The 13643-nt window shown below is 60.7% G+C and overlaps 1 protein-coding gene across 16 annotated transcripts in view; it reads right to left on the bottom strand.

The window, feature by feature from the left end:
• The window catches only part of OBSCN (obscurin, cytoskeletal calmodulin and titin-interacting RhoGEF), a 137489-nt gene that overhangs the window by 40497 nt on the left and 83349 nt on the right, over positions 1-13643 (bottom strand). For 15 of the 16 annotated variants that reach the window (XM_045086975.1, XM_045086976.1, XM_045086968.1 and 12 more), the window contains 12 exons: positions 13234-13506; positions 12782-12978; positions 12571-12646; positions 10304-10576; positions 9102-9368; positions 6802-7074; positions 6054-6329; positions 5506-5793; positions 5057-5389; positions 3730-4103; positions 2370-3243; positions 1390-1668 (listed from right to left, as the gene is read on the bottom strand). In XM_045086975.1, the coding sequence (XP_044942910.1) occupies positions 1390-1668; positions 2370-3243; positions 3730-4103; positions 5057-5389; positions 5506-5793; positions 6054-6329; positions 6802-7074; positions 9102-9368; positions 10304-10576; positions 12571-12646; positions 12782-12978; positions 13234-13506 (3783 nt within the window). The remainder of the gene's footprint in view (positions 1-1389; positions 1669-2369; positions 3244-3729; positions 4104-5056; positions 5390-5505; positions 5794-6053; positions 6330-6801; positions 7075-9101; positions 9369-10303; positions 10577-12570; positions 12647-12781; positions 12979-13233; positions 13507-13643) is intronic. The other variant, XM_045086972.1, reaches the window with a different exon arrangement.

The raw sequence follows: 13643 nt of genomic DNA, 5'->3' as shown, positions 1-13643 counted from the left end.
GCGGCATGGGGTGACAGCTAACTGACACAGGGTTTCTCCCTGGGATCCCGGGAATGTTCTGGCACCAGATGGCAGCGAAGCTTGCACTACAGAACGAACACACTAACATCCCCTGAACTGTACTTTCTTAGCACATTTTATGGGAAGCAAGTATCTGAAATGTTTAAATACCAAGAGAAAAGGCAAGTTTTGCACAGAGAAAGATACGAATGACTTCCTATTTCTCAGTGGAAACTGTCTAAGCAAGTAGACGGCAAGCAGCACATTTAAGGTATGAGAAGAAAAAAAAAATCGTCCTAGCGAAAATAGCTTTCCAAACCACAGGAGAAATACAGACATTGTTTCAGACATACAAAAGCTGGAAGAATTCTAGCATTCCCAGATTATGTTAAAAAAGTTGGAAGACATCCTTCAGGCATAAGGACAGCAATGCTGGAACCCTAGATCGCCACTGCAGGATGAAATGCTCCTACTTTGGTAAACATAAAGTTTCCTCTCGTTCCCAGCGGCTGGCTTCTGTGGGGCTCTGCTGATGATGCTTGGCCACGTCTGTGGCCCTGTGTCCTGCTCGCGTCCGCCTTTTTTTATTTTTTTTTTTAACACTGTTCACCATTGAGCAATGTTGTTGTTTTCAGATCAAGTTGTTTCCTAGATAATGTGACTGGCAGATGCCTTCTCCCAGCCCGCAGTCCCCCAACGTGGGGTCTTTCTCAGAGCAGAACTTTGTAACTTTGACCGATTTTCCCTTTTGTGGGCGTTGCTTCAGTTGTCAGATGTAAGTAGTCTTTTCCTGGCCACAGCTCCTAAAGATCTCCTCCGATCTCTTTCCTGAAAGTCCCATAGTTTTGTATTTTCTATTTACATCTGTAATCCCTGTGAAGCTCATCTTTCTATGAGGCCGAGGTCTAATTTTTTGGCGGATAAACCCCCGAATGAATCCCTCCAGCGCTACTTGAGATTCTATCCCCGAATCTGACATCCTACCCTTCCTCCACTGAAATGCTCTTGCGCTTTTCTCAAAAACCAGGTGGGCACACTCATCCTGAGCCTACCAGGAGTCACCGGGTTAGAATAAAACACACCTCCTGTCCCATTGTCCCTCGGGGGAACTTGGGGGACTTGGGAACCGTGTGCTTGGCACCAAGGATGACCAAATCCATATTGCTTATTGTACCACAGCAAACGGCCACACGTGCTGGGGGCCCCTGTGACCTGTCCAGACACCCCCCAAGGAGGGAAGACCCCGACCCCCAGCCTGGCCCCAGCACATGGGGCTTCCCAGTCCCCTCTGACCTGAAACCAGTGTTCTCCGGGTCCTCCTGCAGCCCAGCACCGCCCCCTCCCCCAGCTCCCACAGTGGCCCTGGTCAACCCCGCCTCCCGCACTCACTGTCCACGCGGAGCTCGGCCTTGGTGGAAGACACACCCACGCTGTTCTCAGCCATGCAGCGGTATACGCCCATGTCTGCAGGCACTACAGCTGTGATGATGAGCTGGTGACCGCCCTGCTGGTCTTCGCTGATCATATAGTGGTCGTCCTCCTCCAGCATCCGGCCATCCTTGAACCAGCATACAGTGGGCACGGGCTGGCCGGTCACCACGCAGTCGAAGCTCACGGGGTACCCGTCCAGCACCTCCTGGTTCTGCAGTTCAGTCAGGAACACCGGGGCTGCGAGGGGCAGGTAGAGCTTGCAGTGAGTGGGCCCCTGCTTCTCCTCCAGCCACCCCAGCAGCCGGTGGCCCAGCGTGCATCTCTTGCAGGCCCTGCCAGCTTCACCCCATTCTCTGGGAGGGTCCTTGACCTCCCAGCCTGGGTCTCAAGCCATCGAGAGGCAGGGGATAAGAGACAGGAAATGGAGAGTCAGGGGAGGGGATGGGAGACAAATGCTGCGTGGGATGAGGGTCTAGGGCTGCAAGCATGAGACGGTTTCCAGACCTGACGCCAGGGGCTATGAGTCACACCTCACTGTTGTTCCTAAGGACATGCAAGCCAACAGTGGAACAGCTTTAAAATTAACTTCAGTTGCCAGAGCAGGCGAAGGGGGCCGTGGAACTCCACCTTTTATAGCCATCTATCCCAAACCCTCATGGAGCAAGAAACGCAAACCCTAGAAGCCTAGAAGCCTTGTGAAGCCTAGATCGGCTTCACAAAAGGGGACACTGAGGCCCGGAGGAGCTAGCTGGGATGGACAGTGAACTGTGCTACCCCTGAATTCAGGCTCTTTCAGCCCTGTGGGCTGCATCTGCAGCGGCCAGAGGCGGGAGCGCAGCCAGCTCCCCAAGTCTGCAGCCGCTGGGATCCTTCTCCTCCACCGCCCCACCTGGGCAGCAGGCAGCGGGCAGCAGGCAGTGGGCAGCAGGCAGACTCACCGGCCTCCTCCGCAGTCAGTGGGCAAGGCGCCATCACCTGTGTTGCAGGGGGGGGTGGAGCCAGCCTGCTGATGCGCATCTCCACGCCCCTGGGCCCCTGCTCCGACAGGCAGATGTCCACTGAGATGCCCATGGTGCCGAACATCTCCCGGAAGCAGGTAGCCGCACGGTGGGCCTCGTCCAGTGACTCGAAGCGGATGTGGACAAAGTGCTGGTCTTCGCGGTACATCTGCCGGTCTGCAGGCTCCTCGGGCTCTGCGGATCCCTCATCCGCACTGAGGAAGATCTCTTCATCTGAGACCTCAGCCGGGCTCTTGGTGCGGAAGAGCCGGTGCAGCCGCCGGGCTGCCCGGCGGAAGGCGTCGTCCAGCTCACCCCCCGAGAAGCTCTCTGCCTCGCTCTCAGTCCCGCTGACCACCACACAAGCGCTGTGGGCCACGCGGCCAAACTTGCTGCTCACCTGACAGGTGTAGCAGCCGGCGTCTGCCAGGCCCAGGCCCGTGACCAGCAGGGAGCAGGTGCCATTGCTAAGCTGGTCGATGTGGTGGTGCCGACCGTCCGCCAGCTCCATGCCATCCTTCAGCCAGCGGGCACGCACATCCGCCTTGCTGGACACCACACACTCCAGACGCAGGACATCCCCCACCTGTGCCTCAGTGTCGCTGAACGTGCGGGAGAACACAGGTCCCTCCTGCTGCTTCATCTCCTTTCGGACCTTGTAGCCCTTGAAGGCAGCCTGGATCTTCACGGCTGCTTTGTCCATGGATGGGTCACTCAGGTCCTCAGCACTCAGGTCTCCCGGTGGTGGGTGAGTGGCTGTTGGCTGGTCCTGATGCTTCTGTGGCTTCCCAGGTAGGACTGTGGGGACCCCAGCCTGTGCACACAGGGAAGGTGGGGAAACTGAGGCCCGTGACAGAGAAAGGATGGCACAGGGACAGCTGGGGCAGGACTGGAAGCAAAGTCCAGGGCTCCCGTCCCTGCTCCATGTATGTGTACATCACGCCACTCCGCTTCCTGCCCTCCTGCAGCTGCTTAACCTACGGGTGCCTAGTGACTCCTATGACCTTCGAGATGGAGGCCCGCCCCCTGAAACCACTTTAAGTGGTCACCCGAACAGAGACTGACAGGTTGTGAGACAGAAAGACTAGTTTCAGCTCTAAACAGCCAGGTGGATGGTGGATGGGTGGACGGGTGGACAGGTGGAAGGGTGTGTAGATGGGAAGGTGGGGGATGGATGCGTGAGCGGTTCTGATGGATGGGTGGGGGATGGGTGAGTGGGGGATGGGTGGGTCGACGGTAGATAATTGGTGAAGACCTGAGCCATCCAGGCCTCTCCTTGCAGGTCACACTGGACACTCACCTTGCTGACCAGTGGTGAGGTGCTGGGCCTCCCAGTCTTCTTGAGATAGGTAACCAGGGAAGGAGTGCCTGCCCGGGACTCATCATCAGAGCTGGTATGTGAGAGGTCAGCCTCGCCAGTTCGTGCCAGCTCGTCTGCTGTGGAGTAGTCCTCTGAGAGGTCAGGGGCTGCTTCCTCTGCCTCCTGTCGCAGATGCTGCAGGCGACCATCCTCCTCAGGCAGTTCACTGATGGAGTCTAGCGTGGGCTCACGGCTCATGCGGCGCTTCCGGGCCAGGGCCTCCCACAGCAGGTGCAGGTCGCCCTCCTGGGCTGCCTCAGGGGGGAGGCTGGGCTGTGCAGGGGTCTCATCCCCAGACCCGGGGGTCAGCACCACTGAGAAGGACAGGAGACTGGTCAGCAGGTGGGGGGATGACAACCCTTTACCCCAGGCTGGCCTAGGCTGTGACTGTGGTTCTCCTCAGTAGACCAGAGAGTTCTGAAGGCCCAATCTTTACAAGGTTTTGAGGTTCTGAACTGCCCTGTTGGTCTCAGCGTCCTTATGAGGCCAGACCTCAACCTGCATCAGGGCCCTACAGAAGAGGAGTGAGCCCAAGGACAGGACCAGAGTCAGGAAAAGTGCAGATGCCTCAGAGTGTGAGGGGTTCAGAGCCCTGGGGGAGGGGGGAAACGGGGCTGGAGGGGGGAAGTGATGGGGGAGGAGTCAGAGCACAGGGAGGGAGTCAGAGTGGGGGGGTTAGTGCACAGGGGAAGGGGGCCAGAGTTGGTGTGGGGTGCTCAGAGTGCACAGAGAAGGGGGTCCATGGGGAACCTGGTGGTGGTAGGGGTCTTGCAGTGGCTCAGAGCACAGGGCATCAGGGGTCAAGCACAGAGGAAGGGGATCAGAATGGGGATGCTCATAGTGAGGTCTCAGAGCACAGGCGGTAGGAGAACTTTTAGTGTGGGGGCATGAGTTCAGGGGGGAGTGATTCAGTGGGGGATTCAGCATGGCAGTGCTTAGAGCACAGAGTGGGGGACTCAGAAGGAAGGGGTAAGGGAGGTTCAGAGGACAGAGCAGAAGAGCTCAAGAGACCAGTAGTGGGTAGGAAGGCATGTGTTGGCCAGTGTCCTGCTCAGGTATCAGTGTGACCTGAGCTGCCATCTTGTGAAGAAGCTGAGCGACGAGACTATGCATTTCCCCACCTGTCCTCGGTATTCTTTGGTGTGAGGCAGGCTCGTCAAGAGGAACCCCTGCCCTTCCACCCCCAACCAGAGCTGACGAAGAGGAGGGGCCGGCTCACTCCCACATCCCAGGGCTCTCACGCCTTCACTGGGTCCCGAGGACGCACCCTGGAAAGTGGCAGCTGCAGGGGAGGTGGGGTCCTGGGTGCGGCAGCAGCGGTACTCGCCCTGGTCCTCCGCCGAGAATCCCCGGATGACCAGCGTCTGCTGCTGACCCCGGCAGAGAACTTGGAAGCGCCCGCTGGGCTGGATGAGCTCCGTCCCCTTCAGCCAGACGACCTCACCCGCCTCAGTGACCTCGCACTCCAAACACACGTCCTTGCCAGCAACCACCTGCCGGCTCTCAGGAGCGGGGTGCGTGGGAGCCGGGGGCGCAGGAGCGGGGCACGCGGGAGCCCTCAGCACGGGAGCTGGCGGCGCAGGTTCAGGCTCCTGGGGCTCTGCGGGAAACAATGCCACGTCAACAAAGGCTTGCCCCGGGCCCTGCAGCTTGGGGAGACCTCGACCACTCCAGTGGACCTGACCCTCCCCAACCGTGGGGAGTGCAGCAACTCACCCAGTCTCACTGTCTGCGGCAGGTGCACGGGCTCCCCAGCCCCTGCTGGGCCCACAGCAGCCACTCGGAAGCGGTAGGTCTCCCCGGGAGCCAGGTCATCCACCACGCACTCAGGCCCAGGCACCAGTTCATGGCACAGGCGCCACTCGCCCGTGGCGGCCGCCTTCATCTCCACACGATAGCCACAGAGACCGCCGCCACCGTCGCTTGCGGGTGCCACCCATGACAGCGTCACAGAGCGGCTGCTCCTAGCCACCACCTCGGCGTCCTCTGGGGGATCCGGGATGCCTGCAGGGAGGGAGGGCTGGTCCATGGAGGCTCCTGGTTGGCTCCCGCGCATGCCCAACAGGCCTGATTTGGGTCTGATCCTGGCATGTGCAGCGGGCGCGCCTCTGTGCTCAAAGGCCAAGACTGTCTGCGGGAGCCAAGGGACACTGCATGCCCTGAGCCAACCAGGATGGGGGCCACGGAGAGGCCCCCGGCAGCTTCCAGGACTGGAGCAGTAGAGCCCTCCCCATGACCTGAACCAGGCGACCCGAGCCACCCACCCAGCACCGTGAGCCGTGCAGAGGCCACGGCATCGCGGGCAGCAAAGGTGACTTCGCCAGCATGGTGCATCTGGGCACTGCGCAGCAACAAGGCATGGTGGCTGCCATCCGCGGTGACCATCCAGTCAGGGTCGTCGGGCTGCACAGCAGTCCCATTGATGTACCAGGTCGCCTCGCCCACCGGCACCGCCTCGCTGAGCATGCAGCTGAAGCGGGCTTGCACCCCGGCTCGCACCGTGGCATCTTGCGGCGGCTCCAGTACGTCCAGGCGCCAGCCTGTGGGTGGGGGCGGTGCGGGTAAGCCAAGGGTGCAGGGGTGGCCTGGGGGAACCCTTCGTAAACCTGCATGCTACCGGGTTCCTACAGCTCTGCCGCCTCCCCCTGGCCGAGGAGAAGACCCAGCCTAGGCAGGAGGAGCCTCAGAGACCAGACTCCAGCCCTGCAGGTCCATGGCACGGGGTCCCATGGGGGGGCTGGTCTCAGAGACCTGGTCCCAGCCCTGCATGTCAGCGGCTCCAGTCCCGTGGGAGGGGGTCTCAGAGACCAGACCCCAGCCCTGCACATCCATGGCTCAGGGTCCTGGGCATGGGAGGGGGGTCTCAGAAACCTGGTCCCAGCCCCGTACACTCCTGGCATGGGGTCCTGTTGGGGGGCGGATCTTGGAATCCTGGCCTCATCCCGTGGCCCCATCCCACCCCCCATCAGGCCCGAGGCTTTGCCCCTGCCTCTGCCCTTCCGCACCCCTGACCTCTGACCGTGAGGAACGCAGACGTCACCACATCCCCCGCCAGAAAGGTGACCCGGCAGCTATCCTGCGGACGCAGGTTCTTGAGCAGCAGCAGGTGACGCAGTCCATTGTCAAAGTAGACCACCTCTGCGTTCTCCGATGTGTGCACGGGCTCATCGTCCAGCAGCCAGCTGTGGGCAGCCACCTCGGGGCGCGACAGCTGGCACTCGAACAGCGCCTCGCCACCTTCCAGCGCGTCCACGTTCTCCAGGCCACGCAGCACTGTGTTCTTGGCTGCGGGGAAGGGGGCAGCTCAGGGCTCCCAGAGCGATCCTAAGGGAGGGCCTGCCCCCATTACAAAGGGCCCCAGGACTGAACAGGAAACAGCGAGTGGAGGGCAGCATATGGTGTCCAGGTGGTGCCCCGCCCACTCCCACACCCTAAGGGCTCTGCTGGCCCCGCCCACTCCCACACCTTAGGGGCTCTGGTGGCCAGGGGGAGGGGGTCTCCACACCAGACTGGTGAGATGGCTCAGAGGTGTTTCCAAGGCACAGCCAGGCTCAAACCCCCGCCCCACCCACACCCCACTGCAGAAGGGGGCTCTGAAAATGCTCCCCTTTCTCCCTGTCCCCAGCCATGCTGAGCTGCTCCCCTCACACACACACACCCGAGACGCACCTCTGCCCTAATCCCCTACCCCTCTCTAGTCCTCTTGTGCACACAGGACACCAGTCTTGATAACTGGACACGTGGTTTTTGTGTAAGCTGTAAGCTCAGGCTGGGCATGCCTGGCCCCAACTCCAGCTCAGGGCCTGGCTGCCCTCTGCCCTGGCTTGCCACCTGCCATGGCCCATTCCCACAACATACCACCTGCTGGGCAGTGATGCCAGTAGGAACAGTCTTAGTGGGCTTCCAGGAGGAGGAGGAACCTCAGATTGGGCATGCCTGAGCCAGGCAAGAGGACTGACAAGAGGGATGGGAAGGAAGAAGGGACTCATGAGGGGCAGCAGGGACCTGGATGCCAGGTGCCAGGTGGGGTCCTGGGAGTGGGGTGCATGTCAGGCCAGACAGGAGTGCCAGGTGACCCAGAGCTGGCCTGGATGCCGGGAAGGCTGTGACCGTGACCCACAGGACCTCAGATGCTGACCTAAGGGAAGGGGGCAGGGCAGCCAGGCGCACGGCCCCAGCGGCTCTCTCAAATGAAACCTGTTCCCAGCCCTTGTGCTCAATCCCAACTTGTCCACTGAGTCCACCCTGCAGGCAAGGGTGCCCGCTCTGGACAAGGAGCCCCAGGGAGAGAAAGGGAAAGAACAGAGCACCAGAGAACCAGTCTATGTCCCTCTTATGGCCACCTTCCTGGCCCTGGGCTGCTGGCACCACAGACCTGACATCCCCACATCCTGGCCCCTTCCCTCCCTGCATCAGAATCAGTGGCACCAACAGGGGTTATGTCTATGTCTGTACTGGGCTCAGATGGCCAGGCGGGGGTTGCTCTTAACCATTGCAGGGGAGCAGGGCCACACCTGCCATCACTGCTGGCCCTCAGCATCCGTAGTTCCCATCCCAGATGTACCTGCTGCTTTGCCTTGATAAAATAACAGACTTCAAAGCAACAGTGAGCCCCTGTGCCCTTGCCTGCCCTCTCCTGCTTCTTGGGGCTCTCTTGTCCGCACCCCCTGCCCAGATGCCCTCATGCCTCAGGCCCATCCCCGCCTGGGCTCCCATGGGGCCCCTCCCCATAGCTGCTGGCGGCCATCTCCCTTTCCTACAGCCCCCACAGGGATGGCCCCCTGAACAGGGGGATTGCTGTCTATTCTGAGCCTTGCTCCCAGCAACCAAAAACAAAGCATTTTAAAAACTAGGTTCTGTCGAGAGTGAGGGGGGTGCCCCATCCGGCAGGTGGCCCCTGACCACTGCCTCCAGCCTGCAGCTCACTCATCCCCAGGAGGGGTTCCGATTTTCCCAAAGGGGAAGTGTCAGCAACCAAGAGATGTCCCCCTGACGGGGGCTGCCATCCGCACCCCACTCCTTGCTCCCAGAGTGTGTCCTTGCTGCACTGCAGTGGGGACACAGGCTGGGGCACCCTTGGGGGGCCGGCCTGGATGGGAGAACAACTAAGACCCCAGGCTCAAGGAGCGCAGCCCAGCACCACATCCTGTCCCAACAGGCCGCTCTGGGAAAGGTGGGCCCCTGCCTGCTGGACCCTGTCTTTCCGGCACAGTCACACGGCCTCGGCTGTCACCGCCTGCCTGGGCTGTCAACACTGGCCTTGGCAGCACTTGGGATGGTCCCAGCCATGCCAGAGCCGTGCAAGGCCTCACCTTGCACATGGAGCAGGGCTGCCACGCGGGTGCCCGCAGCCTCACAAGAATAGATGCCACTGTCGCAAGGCAAGGCTGGCCTGAAGGACAGCCTGGCCACGGTCCAGTCCTGCTCTATGAAGACACGGCGCCCGTCAGCGCACACCTCCTGTTCGTCCATCTTCCACGTGGCCTGCACGGGCCGTGAGTACTGGCAGAGGAGCTCTGCCGAGCCGCCCTCCTCCACCACCAGGTCCTGCATGGCACTGACCACCTCCACCGTGGGATCTGTCGGCCGACACCCCGGGCACGCGTCAGCCAGAGCGGCCCGGCCGCACCCTACCCGCCCTGTGCTCTCAGCAGCTCAAGCAAGCATGAAGCTGTGGCAGGAGGGGCCCCGTCCCGGCAGCCTGAGCCTCACCCCTGCCCACCACCATCCCCTGGCGGCTCCCCTAGGCCCCTCCTCATCCCTCTCATCCCCAAAGCCCTACCGCCCTCCCCACCCCCGGCCCAGGCCATACTCCCCTCAGCAGGGACACGACACCTGTTCTCAAAGCCCCCAGGCCCTGCTCAGGGTCTGTGAACTCTGCTGGTCACACACAACACCCCCAGCCCAGCTCGTCCCTGCTCCAGGGGCCTCGCTAACCTCCTTGGGGTCCCCATCCTCTCTTAGCCTGCTGAAATCCTACTCAACAAATGGGTCACCCCAGGGCGTGGGTGCATGTCCATGTGCAGTCTGCCTTGGTCCTGGGGTAAGAGTGCCAGGCAAAGGCTTGCTGAGTGGTTAGATGCATGGGACCAGCTGGGAAGGACAGCACGGGAGAACCTCTCAGCTGTCCCAGGAGTTCCTGACACCCCCACAGCTGTCCCTCCCAGAGAGCCCGCAGCAAGGGAGGCAGCAGCTAGCAGGGAAGGTGCGGCTCTGCCCAGGACTGGGAAGGGGGCTCTCCCCTCCCGACTGCCCTCGTGGGCTCCTCCTCTTCCCAGGCAGGAAGAAGTGTCTGGGCCCCACGGGTGGCTGAGGAGGGGCATGCCTTACAGCTTCACCACTCCCCAGCCCCACCTTCTCTCCTACAAGTCAAGAAAGCAGACCTCCCGCTGCGCCTGCCCTGTCCACGTCCTGGGGCCAGCCCCAGACCTGCCGCCCAGGGAGCCCGCAGCAAGCATGCCAGGTCAGCGGGTGCAGAAGCGCCAGCTCAGGGCAAGGTCCCATCGGCCAATACCTTTGACCAACAGCTTGGCCGTGGAGACCAGGGGCCCTGCACGGTAGGTGATGGTGCCTGAGTCGGCAACCCCCAGGCCCGAGAGCGTGAGGGAGTGGAAGGTCCCGTCACGCACGGAGATGGCGCTCTGGGGGCTGTCCTGCAGTAGGGTGCCATCCAGCCACCAGCGGGCCTCCGGCCCACCGGCGCTGGACACCTCACAGGAGAATGTGGCCACCTCCCCCGCAAAGACGTCCACATTCTGCAAGCCACGTACCAGGCATGGGGCCGCCTCTGCGCGAGAGGGCAAAAGGAGGGGGGCTGGGCATTCTGGGTCTGTGGCACCAGCCTGAGGTCTGAGTCTACAGATCCACCCCGGCCAGCTGGCCCGCCTTGCTTGCAGAATGAGACCCAGAGACCATGCACGGCAAGCCCATGGAGGACGGGTTCAGCCCCCCTTGCAACTGACACCCCCACTGGCACACAGCCACTTTCACCAAAGGAGGCTGTTGACCTGCCTCCATGCCCTTTTCAGAAGGCACGGCGCACATACCCTAAGCCCCCAAACTGGGGTCTTTGTGGAGTGGAGTGTGGAATGAGAAGCTGTGGGGCCTACTGCTCTGGTGTGGTGTGGGATCTCCCTTGGGACATAAGCTTTCCATCCCTGGAGAGACGGAAGCAGGTATCTCTCCCATTCCCATAGTTCCATCTATGCAGATGTGCCCTAAGGTCCCTCTAGCCCTCAGATTCCCAGGCCCTAATGCTGCATGGCAACTGTTCCCCTGCCCTGTCACACAGTGGGGCCTGAAACCAGGGCCTTCCCAGATGCAGATGATGCCTGCTCTGTACCCCTGTACCCACCATGGCTGACCCCTCCCCCAAAAGGCCCTCCATACCCTTCCTGAGGCTGCGCCATTGATGCCCTAGCCCCCACCTGCCCTTCCCTCTCTCCCAAAAGTGCACACCTGACTCCATCCCCACGCTACCCCATCAGTTCCCCATTCCCGTCTCCAGCAGAGTTCCCAAGTTCATCCACATGCCACCTGTCAGGACACTCATTCACACATCCCCATGCTTATGGCCCTCCCCACAAGGCCATGGGCAGGATACTCCAGCTGGGGTCACCAGCCAAGACTGGCCAAGGCACAGCCCTCAGTAAAGTCTGCAAGGCCCAACCCAGTCCCATGCTGCCCCCTCACAGATGCCCAACCTGATGAACATATGACAGCCTTCCTGGACCCACTCTGCACAAGACAACCAGGATACTACCCCTCTCCCATCACTCAGCTTGAGGGCACTGCTCTCTGGAGCCTTTCCCAGCCCCATAGTTCACAGAGCTGTCTGTCCGCCCTCTGAAGATCTGGTGGAGAGATCAGGGGACCTCAGATTCAGGACTCATTCTGTCTCTGTGTCCAACTCCCACAGCAGACTGAGGACTCACTGGGACAGAGCTGCATCCTTCCCCTCTCTAAGTAGGTGATGGTGAGGTAGATGGTGGATAGATGTACAGACGCACAGATGGATGGTGGGTGAACAGATGGACGGATGGTGGATAGATGAGCAGATGGATGGTCAGATGGTGGATGGATGGATGAACAGGTAGATAAGTGGACAGACAGAAAAATGGGGTAAATGGACAAGTGGATGGATCTGTAGATGAATGATGGATAGTGGGTGAGTGGTTAGATGCATGGGACCAGCTTGAAAACCGGGAGTAGGACAGCACGGGAAAAACCTCTCAGAGTCAGACACTCAGAGATGACCAGCCCTGGGGACAAAGTATAACCCAAGGTAAAGTCTTCATATACTGTCTACAGGTCTGGAACCTTATATACTCTTGTCTACACCTACATGCATCATAGCTGCCCTGTTGCATCAGCACTTGGAAATCTGTTGGATGCACAGCTGTGTATCAGTGTAGAAATGAGCACATGGACTGGTGTCACAACAGTCATTGTATGGAGGGTGGAAATCCCAAAGGCCCTGCCTCCACCGCAGGGCCCAGGCCCACAGCAGCCAGCCTCCCCACCTTCCTCCTGTGGACAGCACTCATCCCATAGTGGGATCCCCAAAACACAAGAATGTCTCAAGCTGACATGCACTGGTCCATCTTGTTGGGCTTCTGGTCTGTGGCTTTAACCACGAAGGGGTGGAAAATGGGTTACCCCAAGGCAAGTTCACCTCTGGAAAACTTGGGTTTCTGGTCATACCACCTCCAAACAGCTCCCTGAGTAGGGAAATACAGACACCCACAGGCAAGGGGCTGCTTAGTGGAGGGGGCTGCCCACCTGTGACCTTTAACTGGGCCTCCGAGCTACATGAGCCCACTTGGAAGCTGATGGTTCCAGCATCCTCTAGGGTCACCTGAAGGAGAGAGGGGTTCTCAGCCTGGCAGCCCTGCTCCCACCATCTCCACAGGCCCCCAACCCTGTGTTGGGACCTTCCCTCACCCACACCCCTGGGAGCACCATGGCTGGGGACAGGTCCCAGAAAACCCACCTTGTGCAGGGTGAGGCGATGGAGCGTGCCATCTTCTACAGTGATGTCATTCATCTCATTGGCCTGCAGCGGTACCCCTCCCAGGGCCCAGCGGGCCTCCTGGCCAGAGGCTCTGGACAGCTGGCATCTGAAATGGGCATCCTGGCCCTCGCTGAGCTGCAGGTCCTGCAGGGGCTCCAGAATGGTCACCTCAGGGACTGCACAGTGGGAGACAGTGTCGGCCTCCCAGTCAGCAGTGCCTCTCAGTCCCCAGGGTCTGCCGCAGCACCCCACCCCAACTCCTGAAGATAGGCACGTGAAGCACCACTCCATCCCAGAATCACCCAGCACAAGGCCAGCTCCCCACCGGTTCCCCACCCACAAAGGCAGGGATCCAGGGACCTGTGTCTGGGCCACAGAGGGCCCGAAACCCCCAGCCCAGAGTGTGCAGCAAGCCTGCTGGGCCCCACTACCTCGGACAGTGAGCTGGGCAGAGGACGTGTGGACGCCCACGTGGAAAGAGATGGTGCCTGCATCCTCGGGGGTCACGCCCGTCAGCCGGAGAGTGTGGGTGCGGCCTCCCCGCACGGACACTTCCGTCACCTCATTGTTCTGCAGCGGCAGGCCCTGGAGACGCCACTCCACATTGGTGACTCCATCCCGTGACACCTCACAAGTGAACTCCACGTCCCCATCCACCTGCACCTCGGCATCCTCCAGCCCCCGCACAATGGTCACCTCCGGCTCTGGGGGGTAGGTCACAGGTCCCTTTACCAGCCAGGCCAGAACACCTGAGCCAACCTCCCAGTCCTCCTCCTCCAGGGAAACCTTCCTGAACACCCTCACGCTCTTCTCGTCCCAGACCCTTTGTGCCCCACACACT

This window comes from Mustela putorius, unplaced genomic scaffold (assembly GCF_011764305.1).
Source record: "Mustela putorius furo isolate JIRA1106 unplaced genomic scaffold, ASM1176430v1.1 tig00001009_pilon_pilon_pilon, whole genome shotgun sequence".
NCBI lineage: Eukaryota > Metazoa > Chordata > Mammalia > Carnivora > Mustelidae > Mustela > Mustela putorius.
This window is presented reverse-complemented; position numbering and strand designations above follow the sequence as displayed.